Raw genomic sequence first — 17,233 nt, 5'->3', positions numbered from 1 at the left:
TATCTTGCTACAGACATACAGTTAATATTTTGACATTTCAGTTGGGCAATAGTGTGGAGGTATTTAGTGCTGTTTTACCAATTATGCAATAATTGGTGTTCAGTTTACCTTTTTGGGGGAAATGGTGTAAGCACCAGAGGTTGAGTTGCATATGACCTTTAGTCCTTTCCATCTGCTATTCTGGTTGACAGAAGTCCACATTTAAATAATGTGAGACGAAGATGAAAAACTGTTCTTAATTCGAACTGTTACTGCTGGGTTTGAGGTCAGTGTGTGATGTTACAGAACTGTCTGTGTAGTTAAAGTGGGACAAGTCATCAATGGGGCTTTATCTTTAATTTGCCATCTACAAGATTACTACCCTAACACTATTTTAAATGTATTTTGTGTGTGTTGTCCCCCCTTTTTTTTTTTTTTGTTTCCCACGTGCTGTTTAATAAAATACATTAATGCAAGTCTTGCTTCTCTCAGGATGCCTAGAGCCTCTCTTCTTAGGCTGGCTCTTTATTTTCCATAGTCTTAAAGAAATAAAGTATAGAATACATTTCACAAAGTCTGAAAAGAGTCATTCCTCTGAAGGTATTTGTGTGGTGATAAGGTTTCCTTGTTTTGACATGATCACAAGGTGGTTTCTATTAAAGAGAGAGAAGTGGTTCTGTTAAGTTGGTATTTCTTGACTTGATGTGCTTACAGGTTATGGTCCTCCCACAACACCTGTGTGAAAGCATTGTCCTTGTATTCTAAACTTTCTCTGAACTATTCGTAAATTTGCTTGGTCTACAAACTAAGGTGTCTTAGAACTTAAGACTCGATTTTAGCAAAGGGAGAAATCCAAATTTGTTAACTCATGTGTATGCTTGAAGAAAACTGATTGGCTGTTGTTATATGTAGGTAAACCCCAGTGATAGGTACCATCTTATGCCTATAATTACACCAGCATACCCACAGCAGAACTCTACCTACAATGTGTCCGTTTCCACACGGATGGTCATGGTTGAGGAATTTAAACAAGGTAAGTATTATCTTATGCTCTCTATATAAATGTATTCAAAAAGATATAAAATAGTTCCATTGTGGGTATGCTTGAGGGTGGGGGAGGAAGGATATTAAATAACCTCTTAACATGAGAATTTTTTTGAGAGAGGTAGAATTTAGTCTTATGCCTATGTGGCTTAAAGTTCTAAATTCTGTGGAGGGAGTTCTACAGATCTTTCACTTTTAGAAACTGAGGGTAATTAATTAGTGCCTTGTGCTCTGAAACTCATAATTACAGTCCAATGTCTTTTGTTTTTTAGATTTATTTTAGTGGCTTTAGGTTGTGTCCTGCCACATAGAAGATAAATGTAATAATCCCACTTAATGACAGTTACTAATCTTAATATAAGACAATATACTTGCTCAGAATCCCCTAGTTTATTTTAGTAATCTACTTTGATAATTATAGTAGATAAAAGACGATGTAGTCAAAGCAAGGAGTAGACTTGATGCAGAGGGTGACTCCCAGTATCTCCTGCAGACTGTGCAGTGGCTTGTCTTCTCATTGTTTCTTTGCCCCATTGTACAACATTTCTGTGAGAGTATATTGAGTACTGCAAGGAAAAAATTGCAACCTTTTTTTTGGATTGAGACACATAAGATTAAAGATAAAGATAAAGAGATATGGAGAATAAAGATAAGATAAAGAGCTGTGTACCCTACAAAGGAAAAATGTCTGTATTCTTCAGTCTGATCAGTGAATATTACATTTCTGAATGTATTTTACGGAGTTTAAAAAAAAAAAAAAAAGACTTATTGATAAATTAGTTTGAATTGAAGGGGGAAAATTATCTATAATAGTATTTGTTAATAAACTGTTTTTGTATGGGTATAAAACTGCCTTTTTTTTTTTTTTTAAAGAAACTTAAATGTGTTTTTATAATTTAGGTCTTGCTATCACAGATGAAATTTTGCTGAGTAAGGCAGAGTGGTCCAAACTTTTTGAAGCTCCAAACTTCTTTCAAAAGTACAAGTATGTATTTTATGGCATGGCAGAATATTAAGTTTTATCAATTACAATATGTAATGATGCTCTGTAGCACAGGATCTTAAATATACATACAAATGACTTCCAAAAAGTGTTTTGTTAGACTATATAGAGGAGTGAACGTGGTATTCTTCTATTACAAAATGACTAATTTAATCAAATAACTTTTCTGTCTTCAGTGTGTAATTCAGAATCCTATTAGTCCATGACGAGATATTTAGAATTTCACTAGTTAACTATAGGATTGGTATGCTACCAGTAAAAATGAAGATATATTAACTGGTTTGACCAGCAGAAGAGTTACTTTAATGCTTTCAGTAAGTATTCTAAAAAAGGGTCTTGGCTCCCAGGAAACAAGATCTTAAAAGAACTAATTCTGGAGGTCAATGTGTAAGGTGAATACATACTTGAAACTGTGTGTTTTCTTCTGTCAATACAGACAACAGTTCACTCTTATAATAAAGATTTTTGCAATTGTGTTGACTAACTGCCAGATGTACTAGTTATTACTAGACTTTTTTCGTTAAAGCGTAAGGCTTTTGGCTCATATTAATACACTTTCACATCTAGCTTCTCTAATTTTGTCATGTTTCTACAATAAGGGGAATACTGAAGTTCACACCACATTTTTAGGGTTTCTAGTAATATGCTTGTGGGGCAGAAGCTTGTTAAATGTATATTGACTTGCTGAAAGCTGTATTTTTTATAATAAATTTGAATTATTAAAATATGGACTACATCTTCTTTGCCCTCAGTTGAAATTGGAGACCCATTTTTCTTGACTCAAGATCAAATATATTTTACAGTTGTTTCTGTGTTGGGTGGTTGGTTATGTACTAATCTAAAAAAAGATTGAAATATACAGTTCCCCCATTAAAAGAGACTGATGACCTTCATAATGTGTCTGTGTTTTGTTTCTATACTTTTTGCATGATAAAAGCTTTAAAACATTTGGATGGATTTTATTTTGTACCTTGAAGGTTAAGTTTGAAAATGCTTAAAAGGGCACTGTAAAGTTATTTTTAGAAGTTAGAAATGGGCTGCAGACAAGTCAGTTTGTGCTAAAGACACTGCTAATATGTTCCCTACTACATTTTTTTTTAATTTCAAAACTAGGAAAAAATAGGAAACAGTGTTATTTGACATAATCTCCATTTTAATAGAGTTTGTGTACAAGCTGTTGCAGCCATTTTATCAGAGCAATAAAAGTTTTTTTGCCCACATTGATTATCCAGGTTTTGTATGTTTTGCTCAAAGTATCTTTGCTTTTTTCCCCGTTTTTCTTTTTTAAAACTGTGAATGGTATTAAGGAGCCTGCTTTAATTTAAATTACTCAATATTTCCTGTTACATCATAGTAAGTTAATTTAAAGAGTAGACTAATTAAAAAAATAGTTGTATGCAGTTGACAATGTGCATTAAATATGGCTTTATTGGTCAAACCTCCATCAGAAAGCTAGATGTTTTGTGTTTTTTTCTATCCCCCTTCACCTCTCTTCCTATTTAAATTGTATATATCATTGACTTGTTCCTGCTGAAATTCAAAGCAGTGTGTAGTGTTCTGCTGGATAAGAGAAGACCTCAACCTTGCATTAACATAACTTCTTAAAGTGTTTATTTCCTTAAAGCTTAGATTTAGTAGTCTCAGTGTCAGTTAGTTGCTAAACATCTATGTTGACTGTAAATAATTTTGTTTTATTGGCCCTGTTTAAAATAAGCAAACTTGAAGGATGTGTGTGGCTAAGGAAATCCGGAGGCTACTGCATATCTGCATTGAAAGAATTTATTGTAGATTAGGAAAACCTTTTTCATTTTTTTTAATGTCAACAATTACTTGGAGTTATGAAGTTGTAATGTATTATCTCCCCTTTATCGGGTTTAAAATCTGCAGATGGTGGTAAAACAATGACAACATATACTTGCATTTTTACAGGGAAATGACAGGAATGATTTCAGACAAAATACTGCTAAAGGAAAGTTACAGGAAAATGAAGTGATTAGAAATTAAAACCAAGAGGACAGTGTGATGATGAGAGAAATAACATTCGTTTAATGAGCTCTAGCCTATTGTTTCTCTGTTAAAAAGACATGTCCTTCTAAATAGATGAATATAAACATACCTTTAAAAAGGTACTTAGAATATTTGCCTTGATAGGACTTAAATTATCCAGTGCTTTAGTGAAGGTGTAAATCCTGGGAACCTTAATGCAGATAAACTTGAATAAACAAGATCGTGTGCCCTCAGGCTTTTCAGAACAGAGTATGACTTAAAATATGCATTTTTGTAGGTCCAGGTGTTTTATAAGACAATTACATAATATCTACATTTGTTTTTTCATAAAACAATGCTAACAGGGAGATGGTGGGAGGGAAGAAGCAGCAGTTTCTTTTAAAAACGAATACTTCAAAATAATACTACGTATACTGATGTAATTTAAACACCGTTCAGATGGAAACTCAGCTTCAAAATAGTTTTTTCTTTATCATGAAGTAATGGATACTTCTGTGTTAGACATACTTTTTGTGATAAAATTGGAAATGAAGAACTGATAACTAATCTTGCCTTTGTAAAATTTACCAATGAGACCTTGAGCCCTTGTTTAATACAAGCCTTTATGCACCTTTATGGACCTTGAAGTATGTATTCAAAGTACAAGCTGCTTTAAAGTTGCCTTACTGGAAGTGGAAGTAACAGATTTCCAGTGATTAATTCCCCCTCAGCACAGTTAAACAAATCTGTGTTTGCTGTGCTGGAGGTGGGAATTAAATATTATTATTTTTCAATTAAATATTACAGCCAGCATTACCTGAGCAAAAATATAAAATAATTACTCTCATAATTAAGGCTTAGTTTATTATTTATTTTTTTTTTAAGGAGCTTACCAGCTAGTTGAGACTTAAACACCAAATCCATGCAATGTTTTTTGAAGTTTTTTAGTAGTTTGTTTTTAAGTGCAGTTTTTGGTAATTATATGGAAAAATTAGGTCCTTCTAATACTTGCAGATTTGTCTGTTTCAGTTCATACGTGGTGAAAAACAACGAAAACCTTCAGTTGTCTTTTCCACTAAATGCATTATGCAAGTGTGTGTGTTTCTATGTGGTAGGTATGATGCAGAAATCTTACATGGATGATAGTTGCCTATCTATAGTGCTCCCTAAAAAGAAACTCATAGACATGAGTAACTTGCACAAAAATTGAGAAAAGGCCACTATTCTCATTTCTTTTTAAAGTGTTTCTGCAACATTGCTGAATTCCAGTTGAGTTGGCAGAATTTGTTTTCTCAGATTTAACATTCTGGGAAATATCTGTTGTGTTTTTCTTACCTTTTTTAAAGCAATTATTCAAAGTTTTTAGGAATATGAATAATTGAGGTGTGCTATCTTAACAAGTAATTGAAAGGAGGATGTTTGCAGTAAAATAAATTGAAGAACTCCTTAACATTTTTATTTTAAGAGGTAAATACTGCTGAAATGCAAAAATAAATAGATGAACCATGCTATTTAAAAGAGGATAAGTCTCTTCAGATCCTTCCTTTTGAATCCTCAGAGTTTACTGACATTTGCTGACTGAATTTAAATGACTAGCTTTTATAAAGGTCTTTCCACCATATTCCGCATATATGTATAAATATGGAAATATGTAGGTACCAGTTTGGTCTTTTGGTTTCGATTTACTGTTACGGTTTGAAGGCCTATAGCATCAGAGGACTGCACCATATTTTTTCACCAGCACTGACTTTGCTTTATATGAGGTAAAAGTACTAGGGTATAATCATTTATGTTACTACTGATCTTTAAATCCTGCTCAGAAAATAACCTAAAAAGACCGTATCAGTATAGTGAGTAAAGGCAAGTTGGTGATCTAGCTGGGAAGTCAACTTTAACATCCTAAACTTTGGAAAAAACTGATTGTAGACATGAAAGTTTTCTACCAGCCCCACAATTGCGAGCTTGATTTGAAAGATTTGTATTGAAGTTCACAGTAGTCATCTCACCTTCTACCATCCCTGAGTTTCACTGATTTAAAATAGCATTCTTGTTTTATATACTGTTTTTATGAAACTTACGGAGGGTATCCACGGTTATCCTGGAATGTAATTGGGAGCTTAGAAATTATCATTAGAGGAAAGTTTGTGAAGTGGCAGATAAGTATCTTTAGACAGCTCTGAAATGAGGATATTAAACTTGTAAACCACAGTCATAATTTTACTTCTGACTTTGACAAATGAATATATGCTAACCACTCATCTAACTATTCAGAATATTGTAACACAACAGATGTATGTACCAATAATTGTGAACAATTGTTTTTACTTGAAAAGATTCAATAGTAGTAGATTAAATCCTTGTTCTCATTAGGTATTGAAGCTTCTGTACTGTTTTTCAACTGGTTCTTTCCACGTTGCTAGCCTTTATTAAGGTTACTGATATTAAAGTGTAGTTTCAAGTGTCCCTAAAAGCGGAAATGTTTTGAGAAATGTTATTCGTGTGCTTGGGAGCATAGCCCCTTTCTCTACTTTTTATTATAGGGTATGTATTTAAACTAACAATCCGTAGTTTACAATATAGAATTTATTGAGAAATTTAATAATAAAACTTGAATGTCTAGTTTTAGAAGCATAAATAGAATAGCGTATTGTCTTTATCTCCAAAGGCATTATATTGTACTTCTAGCAAGCGCACCGACAGAAAAACAGCGACTAGAATGGTGAGTATAATGCTTGCTATTTTAAAGCAACAACAAAAAAACAACAAACAAACTGTCATACTTGGATTCAAAGGGAAATTTAGCCTATCTTTTAATGAAAATGTGAAACTTCACTGTTACATACCAACTTCATTTAGTTTTATTTCTGAAAAACAATAAGATGAACTAGGGAGTAAATTGGCTGAATTTTGCTTCTTTACAACACTGCCAGGTTCACTTTACAAATCCTATTTTCTTAAGCCTTATGCATTTTAATTAACAGTGTGACTAGGTCTGTTTCCAGTCTCTAGAAATGAAGTTTCCTCAAATCAAATATATCTCCCCCCTTTCTGTTCTTCTTTTTTATTAAAGAAGATTTAACATTCAGGTATTGGAAACTTCCTCATCTCTTAAATTCAACATCTAAAGCCAAAAGAATATTGGAGAAATACCTGGGAGTTTCTTGCTGCCTGCTTGTTACTGATGTGTTACCTGTTGCTATTTAACTCCATTTGTAAAAAGGAGGCCATATGCTTCAGGGCTTTCTTAAGGCTGCTTTGCATTATTTTTATAACATGCTTATTTGGCTTATTGATTTGAATTAATCTGTCATCTATAAGTGTGTTAATCTATTTGTAGTTTCAAATACTTCAGTAAACAGTGCTGAGGATTTTTGCTTGATATAAAGTTAGATGCTTCTATTTCATATTAATGAGAACTTGCTAATAAGTAACATTTATGCAGGGTGGGATTGGTGGAATCAAAAATCCGTATTCTAGTTGGAAACCTGGAGAAGAATGAATTCATTACACTGGCTCATGTGAATCCACAGTCATTCCCAGCACCCAAGGAGAATCCTGACAAGTAAGCAAAACTGTTTTCTCATGTAACGGTGAGGAGCTTGCATTGCTAAAATGATAATACATTAATCAATAAACAAACTTTTTTTAGTCTTCAGTGGTTTAGTTTTCAGGGAGAGCATCTAATGTCATAGAGTATAAGATGTTCTGAAGGACTCTTTGTAAAATCAGATGTTCTTCTGTGTAAGAATGTTTCTAACCCAGAAAATAATTTTAAGGAAATAATGTTATTTTTCTGATAACTGTATTAATTGCATAATTGCTAATAATACTAACTCCTTGTTAGCTACTGCTACTTAACTGCTGCTGTTTGAGCGTCTCATATTGGTTGGTATGACAGTTCTAATTACAAGGCAGTGCTGAAAATCGAGTAGAACATCAGGCATAGTAGAAGTGAATCTTGAATAAGTAGGTATGATGTTATTAAATTTAGCAGTTTAGATGCATTTAAACTTGGTAATTGCTGATGCTAGAATTCTTACAAATTTGGGAACAGTGTAGAGGATACCAAGCACTTCAGATTGTTTAGAATTGTATTTGTTTTTCCACTCATTTCCCCTTTAGCCCCAAAACCTGTGATCAGTGTTATGAGTGGGAGGAGCAGCAGAACACTCCTTTTTAAGACTATTTTCCATCTAGTGTTGTAATTATCTTATAAGGATTCACATTCTTTTATGTGAAGTGTGAGAGTGGGGAAGTAGGGAATATCTGAAAAGCCTTCTTTACCATCTACATTTTTTCTCCAGAGATAAAATGCTTGATATGACAGTATGCTGCTACCTTATAAATAAATAAATAAAAACATAAGTTAAATTTGTTCCAAGTGCAAATCAGCAAAAGCAGGTAGTAAATCTTCAGCACCATTTTAATGGGTAAATAAATGCTGTGTGCATAATCAGACTTTGTAGCTCTTATTTCGGAGGGCTTGATGTGTGCAAGCCTTTTAGGAAAGGTTATTTTCCCAATATCAATAATCATATTTTTTTTACCTGCCTTTCTAAATTTGTTCATTAATTGATTGGGAAGTGGGATAGTTCTGAAATAGACTTACAGGGAAAATATGTGTAACTAAAACATAAAATGTCTTCAGCTGTTCATTTTCCATGTATACTATGTGAAGGTGAGCTGTCAAAATGAAGTGCTTCTTACCTGAAAACTGCACTTTGCAGTCAGTTACAGCTGAGAAACTTGAAGAGGAGTTTAGGTGGCAATATTGCAATTGTTTAGTTGGGAAATGCATAAGTATTTTGACTTCAGGATAAGATACTGAAAAGCTGCTATTTCCTGTACAGTTACAGTGGCTAGTTGGAACTCCTGTAAATGAGAGAATCAATCTGCAGAAGCACAATTAAATGAAATCATTTACTGATAATTTTAGTTCATTAAGTTTGGGAAATAGATATGTCTTTTTTTGTGACTTTTCTGCATTGCAAATGAAAAGGCGAGGTCATCAAGTTAACTTCTGTTTCTTGCCTTTTTATGCCTGGTTTCCCAGTGCTAATGGAGCAAAAATACAAAACTAGCTATTGAAGCAAATAACTGCTAGTTTATTCAATTATTCTGTCAGAACTATGACTGTTTAATATAAATTTTCACAGGGAAGAATACCGTACAATGTGGGTGATCGGGTTGGTGTTTAAGAAAACCGAAAATTCTGAAAACTTAAGCGTTGATCTTACTTACGACATTCAGTCTTTTACAGACACAGGTGAGTTTTGTATTCTAGATGTTTGGTTATTAAGCTTGTTTAATGCTGTTGGTTTTGTTTCATAATCTAGTCTTTCAGTAGTAGAACTGTATCTAGACAGAGAAAAAGATTCAGGTAAGGAGTTAAGGTGTTACTTAATGAAACACATGTTTGATAATTTTTAATACTTCTAGACACTTCAGACTACTAATTTTTCTATTTGTTTTAATTAAAATTGATTAAAGTGAACACAAATCTTTCAGATCTCAGTAAAATGGTAAATTATACTGTGATTTTTGTTAAGCAGACAATTTGATATCATATGGAATCAACTGAACCTAACCTAATTTTGACGATATGTATAGTTTAGGTGTTTTTATATTTGGTGAAACTGAATTTAACAGTGGGTTAAAACTAGTTATCTAGTAGACTCTAGAGTAAAATGGCTTTTATTCCATGATATTTCATACTAGCTAGTTGGTTCCATAGGTTTTAGTTTTGAGTCTTAACACTCAGTGTAAGAAATATTTTGACGATTTTTTTATGTTAAATTTTTGATTCATGAAAAATCACTTAAAATGTATGTAAGAAATTTGTAAGGCATTTGTAAGGAGTGAATTGGTAACAACTGAAGAGTGTGGCTCTACAGAGAATAACTAAGGAACACTGCCTTAGACAGATTTATCTCTTTAAACAAACTGCAATTAAGATCCAAATATTATGTGTTTACAGAGTTAAAAGAGTAGGTTCAAGTACTACATAAATGCAAGCTATCATCTGGATTTCTGAGACTTGGTGAGACTGGAAATGAGGAAACGTGTAGTTGAGGATGTGCTTTACTCCCAACTTAGATTATCTTGACATAGTCCTGGACTTCTTAAAGCATTTTCCTAACGTCAACCCAATCATTTTCTGTTAAGTTTTCCAGCAGTTGATGGAAAGTGAAGAATATCCAGTGAAGAATATTCTGTAGTCCTCTTTACAAGCTGTTTAATGTGAGATTTTTATATCCTGTCTGCTGACATAACTTCTACTGGGTGTAAATTCAGTAATTTGGATTGTGACAACTTTGTATTTTATATTTCTTCCCTTAGAAGGAAGGAAAAATGTTTTCAAGAGCAGACATAAATCAGATGTTTGTGTTGCATCTGATCTAACATAACCAAGATATATTTAAGATCTGTATACAGAAGAAAAGTAGGTTTCTATGAGGATGTCTTATTTTCTATCTGCAGTCCAGTTGAGATGAAATGAGGATTGTCTTATGATCTGTCACTGTTAAAAACTATTTAAAAATACAGTATAGAGAACCACATTTGTCTTTTTTTTTTTTTTTTTTTTAAAGCAAGTCGTATGTTATTTGTGCTGTCAGTGCTGCCATAGTAGATGGTTTACTTTTCTGCTCCAGAACAAGGAAACAGTATGCCTGTTCCTGAGGGTGACAAATATTCTGTAACACAAACTGTTTCTTCCTGGGCAGATAAGTGGACTTTGCAAAATGCTTCAATACATATTGATGTTATTCTAATTCTGCAGTTTATAGGCAAGCAATAAACAGCAAGATGTTTGAGATGGATATGAAGATTGCTGCAAGGCATGTGAAACGTAAGCAACTTCATCAACTGCTACCTAATCACGTGCTTCAGAAAAAGAAAAAGGTAAACTTGATTAATACTTGAGAACAGCGAAGAAGAGAAGCCATTGGGAAATGATTCCCAGCTTTTCAGATTTACTAACCAAAGAGCTTAAGTCATGTTTTGAAAGCTTAGTTTTACTTTTATGAGCAATATGATCTTGTTGACTCTTAGCAGTGTTACTGGATGCACTAAACGTTACACTAGATTTCCCAGAATGTCAACACTATGGATAGTATCTTTGGCTCTGTTTATACAAACGGATTTGTATTTTGTTTTAGTACGTTTCAGGTGACAAAACATTAAGTAAAGCATCTCTTAAAGTAATGCATCATGAGAGGGTTTTTGTCCTTCACTGATGTTCAGCACTGATCTTCCAACTGTCTTAAGTTCAAATCAGTCTCTAACTTCTTTGTATTCATTATGTTCTTTCAAAAATCTAATTTGTGGGGTACATTGCTATCAATTTTGAAGTTAGTGAAAGCAGTATCTGTAAGCCCAGAAGAAAAAGAAACTTGAAATAAAGCCAAAATTACAGTCACTAAATATAGTAACAGTTTATCTTCTATTTTTGAACATCATTGGTTAAGTAGAATCTTTACCTGAATTGTGAACATAGAAAACATAAATGCTTATAGCGATGTGATGGAGGGTTATTTACATACAAAAGGATTTGAGAATTGTCCCTTTGAGTCTTGCATTTTTTAATGCTCGTATTTTCAGGTTTCTTCTAAAAAATGTACTTGCACAACTACGTTCAGTGCACACATAGATGCTTACTTCATGGTGGAAGTTCACCCTGTTAAATCACCTCTCATTTATTTTTTCTTCACAAAAGTAATGGATAGTAAGTTTGCATAACTGAAATATTGTGTCATTTTAATCTCAGTTGATTTTTTAAGTGTTTAGACTAACGTGATTTTCTTTCATCTTGTGGATGGCAGCATTCAACAGAAGGGGTCAGATTGACAGCTCTGAATGACAGCAGCCTAGACTTGTCTATGGATAGTGATAACAGCACGTCTGTGCCTTCACCTACTAGTGCTATGAAGACGAGTCCATTGAACAGTTCTGGAAGTTCTCAGGGGTAATGAAAGCTTTCAATCTTGACTCAACTTTTTTTCCTGAATTGTATTAAAAGCATAGCAAATACTGCATGCATGAGATACTGCTGTTATTTCAAGGTGTAAATGTTCCAAATTGGAACCTTCAGGCATCTGTCTTTCCAGTTTGAATGCTAGAGTAGGACTAAATTTGTGGCATGGGGAGCATAGCATTAGACTTCAGTTGGGGAGTAGTTTTAGGGTTGGGTAAATGAGTGTAGAAAAGGTGAAATAAAAACTTGGGGGCAGTTTAGTAACAAGGCGGTGAGAAGTAGTGAGCACGAAATTGAGGTGTAAGAATGAGGAAGATCTACTTGAGTTGTTGATCAAAACGTCAAACAGTAGTGAAGCACAGGCTTTCTGTCTGGGAAATGAGTAGTGCTAATTCTATTACTGATGGTATTAATGCAAATCAAGCTTAGGAATAAAATTTACCCCTGTATTTTCCAAAATGTGCGTGCTAATGTTTTTAAACCAAAATTTTATGTTTTAAGTCTTTAAATTAAACTTAGGATCCCATTCAGTTGTGCAAATCTGACTTTGAAAATTCTCAAGTTTGTCTACTTGATGCTCAGAAGTTAATAACATTGATTTCCTACAGTTGTGCAGTATTAAGTGTATATTATTGGATATTTTGAAGGGTAAAATACTTCAGTGGACTTGCTCCTTTTTGCAAGTGCTCTTTTAGTTGGACTTTCTTGGTAAATTATTTTCATTACTTGATGCCGTTGACTATGCTATTAGAGCAAGTCTGTATAATTTCCAAGCATGATATAAGGTATCATATTCAAAGTAAAACTTGCCCCATATTGTTTTTTAAACACATACTGCTACCCTATTTCATGAAAAAGAAATAAAAATTACTTTATCATTTGTAATCCTGAGGCTTTGCTCAGGATGTCCATATTATAGTCATAACTGAATGGGTAGATTGAAAACAGGCTTTCTATTCTAGTCCTTCTACATTATTCTTGTTCCATTCTTTGGGGAAAATAATTGTAATATTTCTCCCTGTACCTTATCTAGTCAGACATTGTCTTAATTTTAGCCTTTTTTGTTTTTAATGCTACTTCTTACTCAGTTAAAAAGCTGTCTCTGAAGTGATTCCAATTAAATATCTGAAATAGTTTCTGTTGCTTAAGTTTGATACTAAGTTGACAACTTACTGCTTAAGTTGACAACACTAGTTTCTGTCTTCATACTATGACATAGTTTTGTGTTGTGCTCTGTATATGCATAAAATTTTGTCAGCTGTTGTTACTGGCCACACATATCATGAAAAGCAGATGTCACCATAGGCATGCTTTACTTATGTTCAGTGTTCTGTCTTTTTCTCTTTTAGCAGAAGCAGTCCTGCGCCAGCTGTAACGGCAGCATCTGTGACCAACATACAGGCTTCTGAAGTCACTGTGCCACAAACAAATTCCAGTGAAAGCTCAGGGGGTAAGGCAAATGTCATAGTATGCTGTTTCTGTTGATTTTTTTTTTTTTTGTAATATGCTGTAATGCGTTTTCCTTGATATACAGATTAACTAATATTTTTAAGACTCAGAAAATCATGGTGGAAGATTTTATGTAGCAATACTTGTTTATTCTTACAGATCTGTTTGCCATTCACACTAACAATAAAGTTTTCCATTGACCTAATGCAGAGGATGTTTACAGGTCAGTTAGTCTAATGAGGAAAAAATATCCCATATCTAAGTCTACAAGAGCAATTTTTGCATTTATTTTTAATCCATTTTATAGTTAAATCCAAGAGGTGTTTCTTTATTTCCTGTAAATAATTCTCCTGTATTTCTCCTCCTGCTTCATGAAATGGATTCAGGGAGTGAAAAGGCTTCAGATATAAGCAGAGCACGTGCTCTTTAGTGATATCTTCTTAAATATGTCTGACTGTGCATGCTGCTTTATTCTCCATATTTTCTACAAGGAAAATAAAACTTACACTTGTGAAAAGAATAGACCTTTTAGTGACATAACAAAGGTATCTGGTGAAAACTTTTACTAACAAAGTAGCTGACTTGCTGGAATTTTAGCTGTATACATGGCATAAGTCAGAAATAGATGCAGAAGGGGACAGACCAGTTAGCCTTTCAAGATGAAGTCTCTCCTACCTCAGTCTCAGACATGTAGGATGTCTTGTTCTTTTCAATCTTTTTATCCTGTCCCAGGTGTATCAATATGAGTAAATGTTTTCATGAGCACTAAATGTAGTTCAAGTGACATGAATGTTTTTGGATTTGGAAGCAGAAGCTGTTCTTGCATTTTGATTAATAAAAAGCAATCACATGATGGTGGTTAGTGGGGTGAAAAAAAATTGCAGTGTAACTTTCTTTTTTTCTCATCCTGGGGTTGAGAAAAACAACCTATGTGCACTTACTGGTCTCAGGTAGGCCTCAATTGATGGGGTATAGCTTTGTCATATGGAACATTTTTCAAAAGGGTCTAGAGAATGTCAGATGTTTCTTGTGCTCCCTGATGACTTGATATCCATAATTGCATGCTCTGAGCCTGAGCAATGATAAGGTTTGTGTAAAAAAAAAATAATAAAATAAATAAAAATAAAATTAAAAACAAAAAAACAGATTCCTCTTGGATTTGATAAGGCACTCGCAGTGAATTAATTACAGAAATAATAAAACTTTTTTTGGGTACCAAGAATAATATAGCTATATTAGCACAAAGCTCCATCTGGGCTACCATATACTCTGCTGTTTAGCAGGGCTGATTAAACCTAGCAGAATGTCACTGACATGGCTATCCTGTGTCTGGTGCATGAATTCTCTTTCAGAATGAAATTGAAATTAAACCGTGCTGTTCTAAATGGGATGCTTTTACTACTAATTGTATCACTTCCTTGAAGCCTACTTGATAACAGTGGTTTTGAATAGCAACCCGAAACATCAGTGATTGAATTGAAATGTTTGTCAAACATAATCTTGCTGAAGCTTTTAAAATTATTTACCCATAGGTACTTCAAGTGAAAGCATTCCTCAAACTGCCACACAACCAGCCATTTCTCCACCACCAAAGCCTACCATCTCTAGAGTTGTTTCCTCAGCACATTCAATAAATCCATCACCCAGAACTTCAGGAAATCTTGCAACAAAAACACCTAGCCCTGTCACAGCAGTGAAAAGGACATCTTCTCCTCATAAAGAAGAGTCTCCCAAGAAAATAAAAATTGAAGAGGTATTTGAGGTTTTAAGATTGTAACATAGCAGTGTCCAAAATTTTGAATATTCATTTCCGCTGCAGAGTGCTGATTCTCATATTTCAGGTTTGAAATATTTTGTTAAGTTGTGTGTGTGCATTTCCTATCAGATTGCATAGCTTCTTTATGTATTCAGCTTGCTTAGGTGTTAGTGTTGTTTTTATTATGCTGATACTCTTAATGTGACACATTTGCTGCATTAGCACAAATATATGCTAAATTCTTATCCTAAAAGCAATTTTTTGAGTATAACATGTTAATTCTTATAATTAATTCAGTCTGAAAACCCTTCGACCTCTTATTTTCTTGCTTTTCTTTTTTACTTATGTTTTTGTTTCTTAATAGTTTCTTTTTGCTTACATTTCAGCAGGATGAAATAAGTGAAGATTCTAGCTGTATAGATGTGAATGAGCATGAAAAAATGGAAACTAAGGTATGTATGGCCAGACCATATAATTTTGTCTATATTAATTTGTACTCCTTGTGAAAGTTACTGTGTTTTTCCCCTATTTATCAGGAATGATTGTGTTTGTAGATATAGTATAGACTCTCCACTAAAGACATCAAAATTACATGTTCCTTTTCAAAGTGTATGTTAATGAATTGCAGTACATTACTTGCCATCAGGCTAACCTGAGCCCAAGTCCATGGTTACAAAAGATAATGATTTCTTTGGTCATTCACACCATACCACAGCAAAAAAAAAAAGTTTTCGTTCATTTTTTTTAGGTCAGAAATATGTCTATATGTCTTGCTTTGCCTGCAGTCCAAATTCTATGTATGTTACTCAGTTAAAGAACATGCCCTGTGCATTTGGGATTTTTGCACTTAAGGCTGAGAGTCCGGAAGCCAGGTGCTAACTTGTTCACTTCTTAATTTTTGGGGAAAAAAAAATAAATGGTAGTATATAAAGTCTTCTACAATATAGAAATTATTTAATGCAGTTATATCAAAGCCTTTGGGGACTTCCAGAGAACCAACCATGCGCCTCCAGTATATTGTAATTTAGTAGCCAATATTTTTGCTTGCTGGTAAGTGAAAAGGGTAATGGTGTGTTCTTAGCCTTATTCAGCATTTACAGGACAACCAGGTGATCAGGTCCAGTCATGTTTATCCAAGGCAGGTCCTGCTTTACAAACCTGGTCTCTTTCTATGACAATGTGACATACTCAGTGGATGAGGGGAAGGTTGTGGATGTTGTCTACCTAGACTGCAGTAAGGCTTTTGATACCCTTTCCCACAGTATTCTCCCGTAGAAACTGGCTGCTCAAGGCCTGGGTGGGTCAATGCTTCGTTGAGTTAAAAACTGGCTGGGTGGTCAGGTGTCTTGAATGGATTTAAGTTCATTTGGAGGCTGGTCACTAGTGGTGTCCCCCAGGGTTCAGTAATGGCCAGTTGTCTTCAATAGCTTTATTTAGCCTGGATAAAAGGAGGCTCAGGGGAGACCTCATGATTGGGCTCTTCTAAGCACCAACAAGGGGAAGACAAGGGAAACTGGCCTCAAATTGTGCCAGGGGAGGTTTAGGAGAAATCTCTTTACTGAAAGAGTTGTGAGGCATTGGAAGAGGCTGCCCATGGAAGTGACTGAGTCTCACCATCCCTGGAGATCTTCAAGAAATGTGTAGAAGTAGAACTTAGTAGCATAGTTCTGTGGTGGACTTCAGTGCTAGGTTCAAGGTTGGACCAGGTCTTTTCCAACCTGAATGATTCTGTGATTCTATAGAAGCTTATACTGTTTTTACTGGGCATGTTGTGTTACTTTTGGAATACTGCGGAAAATATGCCACAAAATTAAAATATTTTGTAATGCTTAACTGCTTTGGTTCAGTTTCCCTGTGCTTCAGTGAGAAATCTTATGTAGTCACCTTGAAATCTCTTTGAACTCAAGACAGGTTAAGGAAGAAATGCACATAAGAATTTAATCCTAATGTCCAAAATAGATTCTCTGGGTACAGATCACTATAAAAGATATAGGTAATCCTGTTAGCTTTTATTGTAGTCTCTTCTAAATCTTATGTCCTT

At 34.1% G+C, this 17,233-nt stretch overlaps 1 protein-coding gene across 4 annotated transcripts in view; it reads left to right on the top strand.

Annotated features, from left to right (window-relative positions):
- PAPOLA (poly(A) polymerase alpha) overlaps positions 1 to 17,233 on the top strand; it is a 41,959-nt gene that overhangs the window by 19,346 nt on the left and 5,380 nt on the right. The window contains exons 11-20 of one of the 4 annotated variants that reach the window (XM_032187813.1): positions 892 to 1,012; positions 1,924 to 2,008; positions 6,678 to 6,731; positions 7,455 to 7,574; positions 9,169 to 9,278; positions 10,794 to 10,915; positions 11,836 to 11,978; positions 13,340 to 13,437; positions 14,969 to 15,189; positions 15,582 to 15,644. In XM_032187813.1, the coding sequence (XP_032043704.1) occupies positions 892 to 1,012; positions 1,924 to 2,008; positions 6,678 to 6,731; positions 7,455 to 7,574; positions 9,169 to 9,278; positions 10,794 to 10,915; positions 11,836 to 11,978; positions 13,340 to 13,437; positions 14,969 to 15,189; positions 15,582 to 15,644 (1,137 nt within the window). Of the gene's footprint in view, positions 1 to 891; positions 1,013 to 1,923; positions 2,009 to 6,677; positions 6,732 to 7,454; positions 7,575 to 9,168; positions 9,279 to 10,793; positions 10,916 to 11,835; positions 11,979 to 13,336; positions 13,438 to 14,968; positions 15,190 to 15,578; positions 15,645 to 17,233 lie in introns of all 4 variants that reach the window. The other 3 variants (XM_032187811.1, XM_032187812.1, XM_032187810.1) reach the window with 3 other exon arrangements.

This window comes from Aythya fuligula, chromosome 5 (assembly GCF_009819795.1).
Source record: "Aythya fuligula isolate bAytFul2 chromosome 5, bAytFul2.pri, whole genome shotgun sequence".
Lineage (NCBI taxonomy): Eukaryota > Metazoa > Chordata > Aves > Anseriformes > Anatidae > Aythya > Aythya fuligula.
This window is presented reverse-complemented; position numbering and strand designations above follow the sequence as displayed.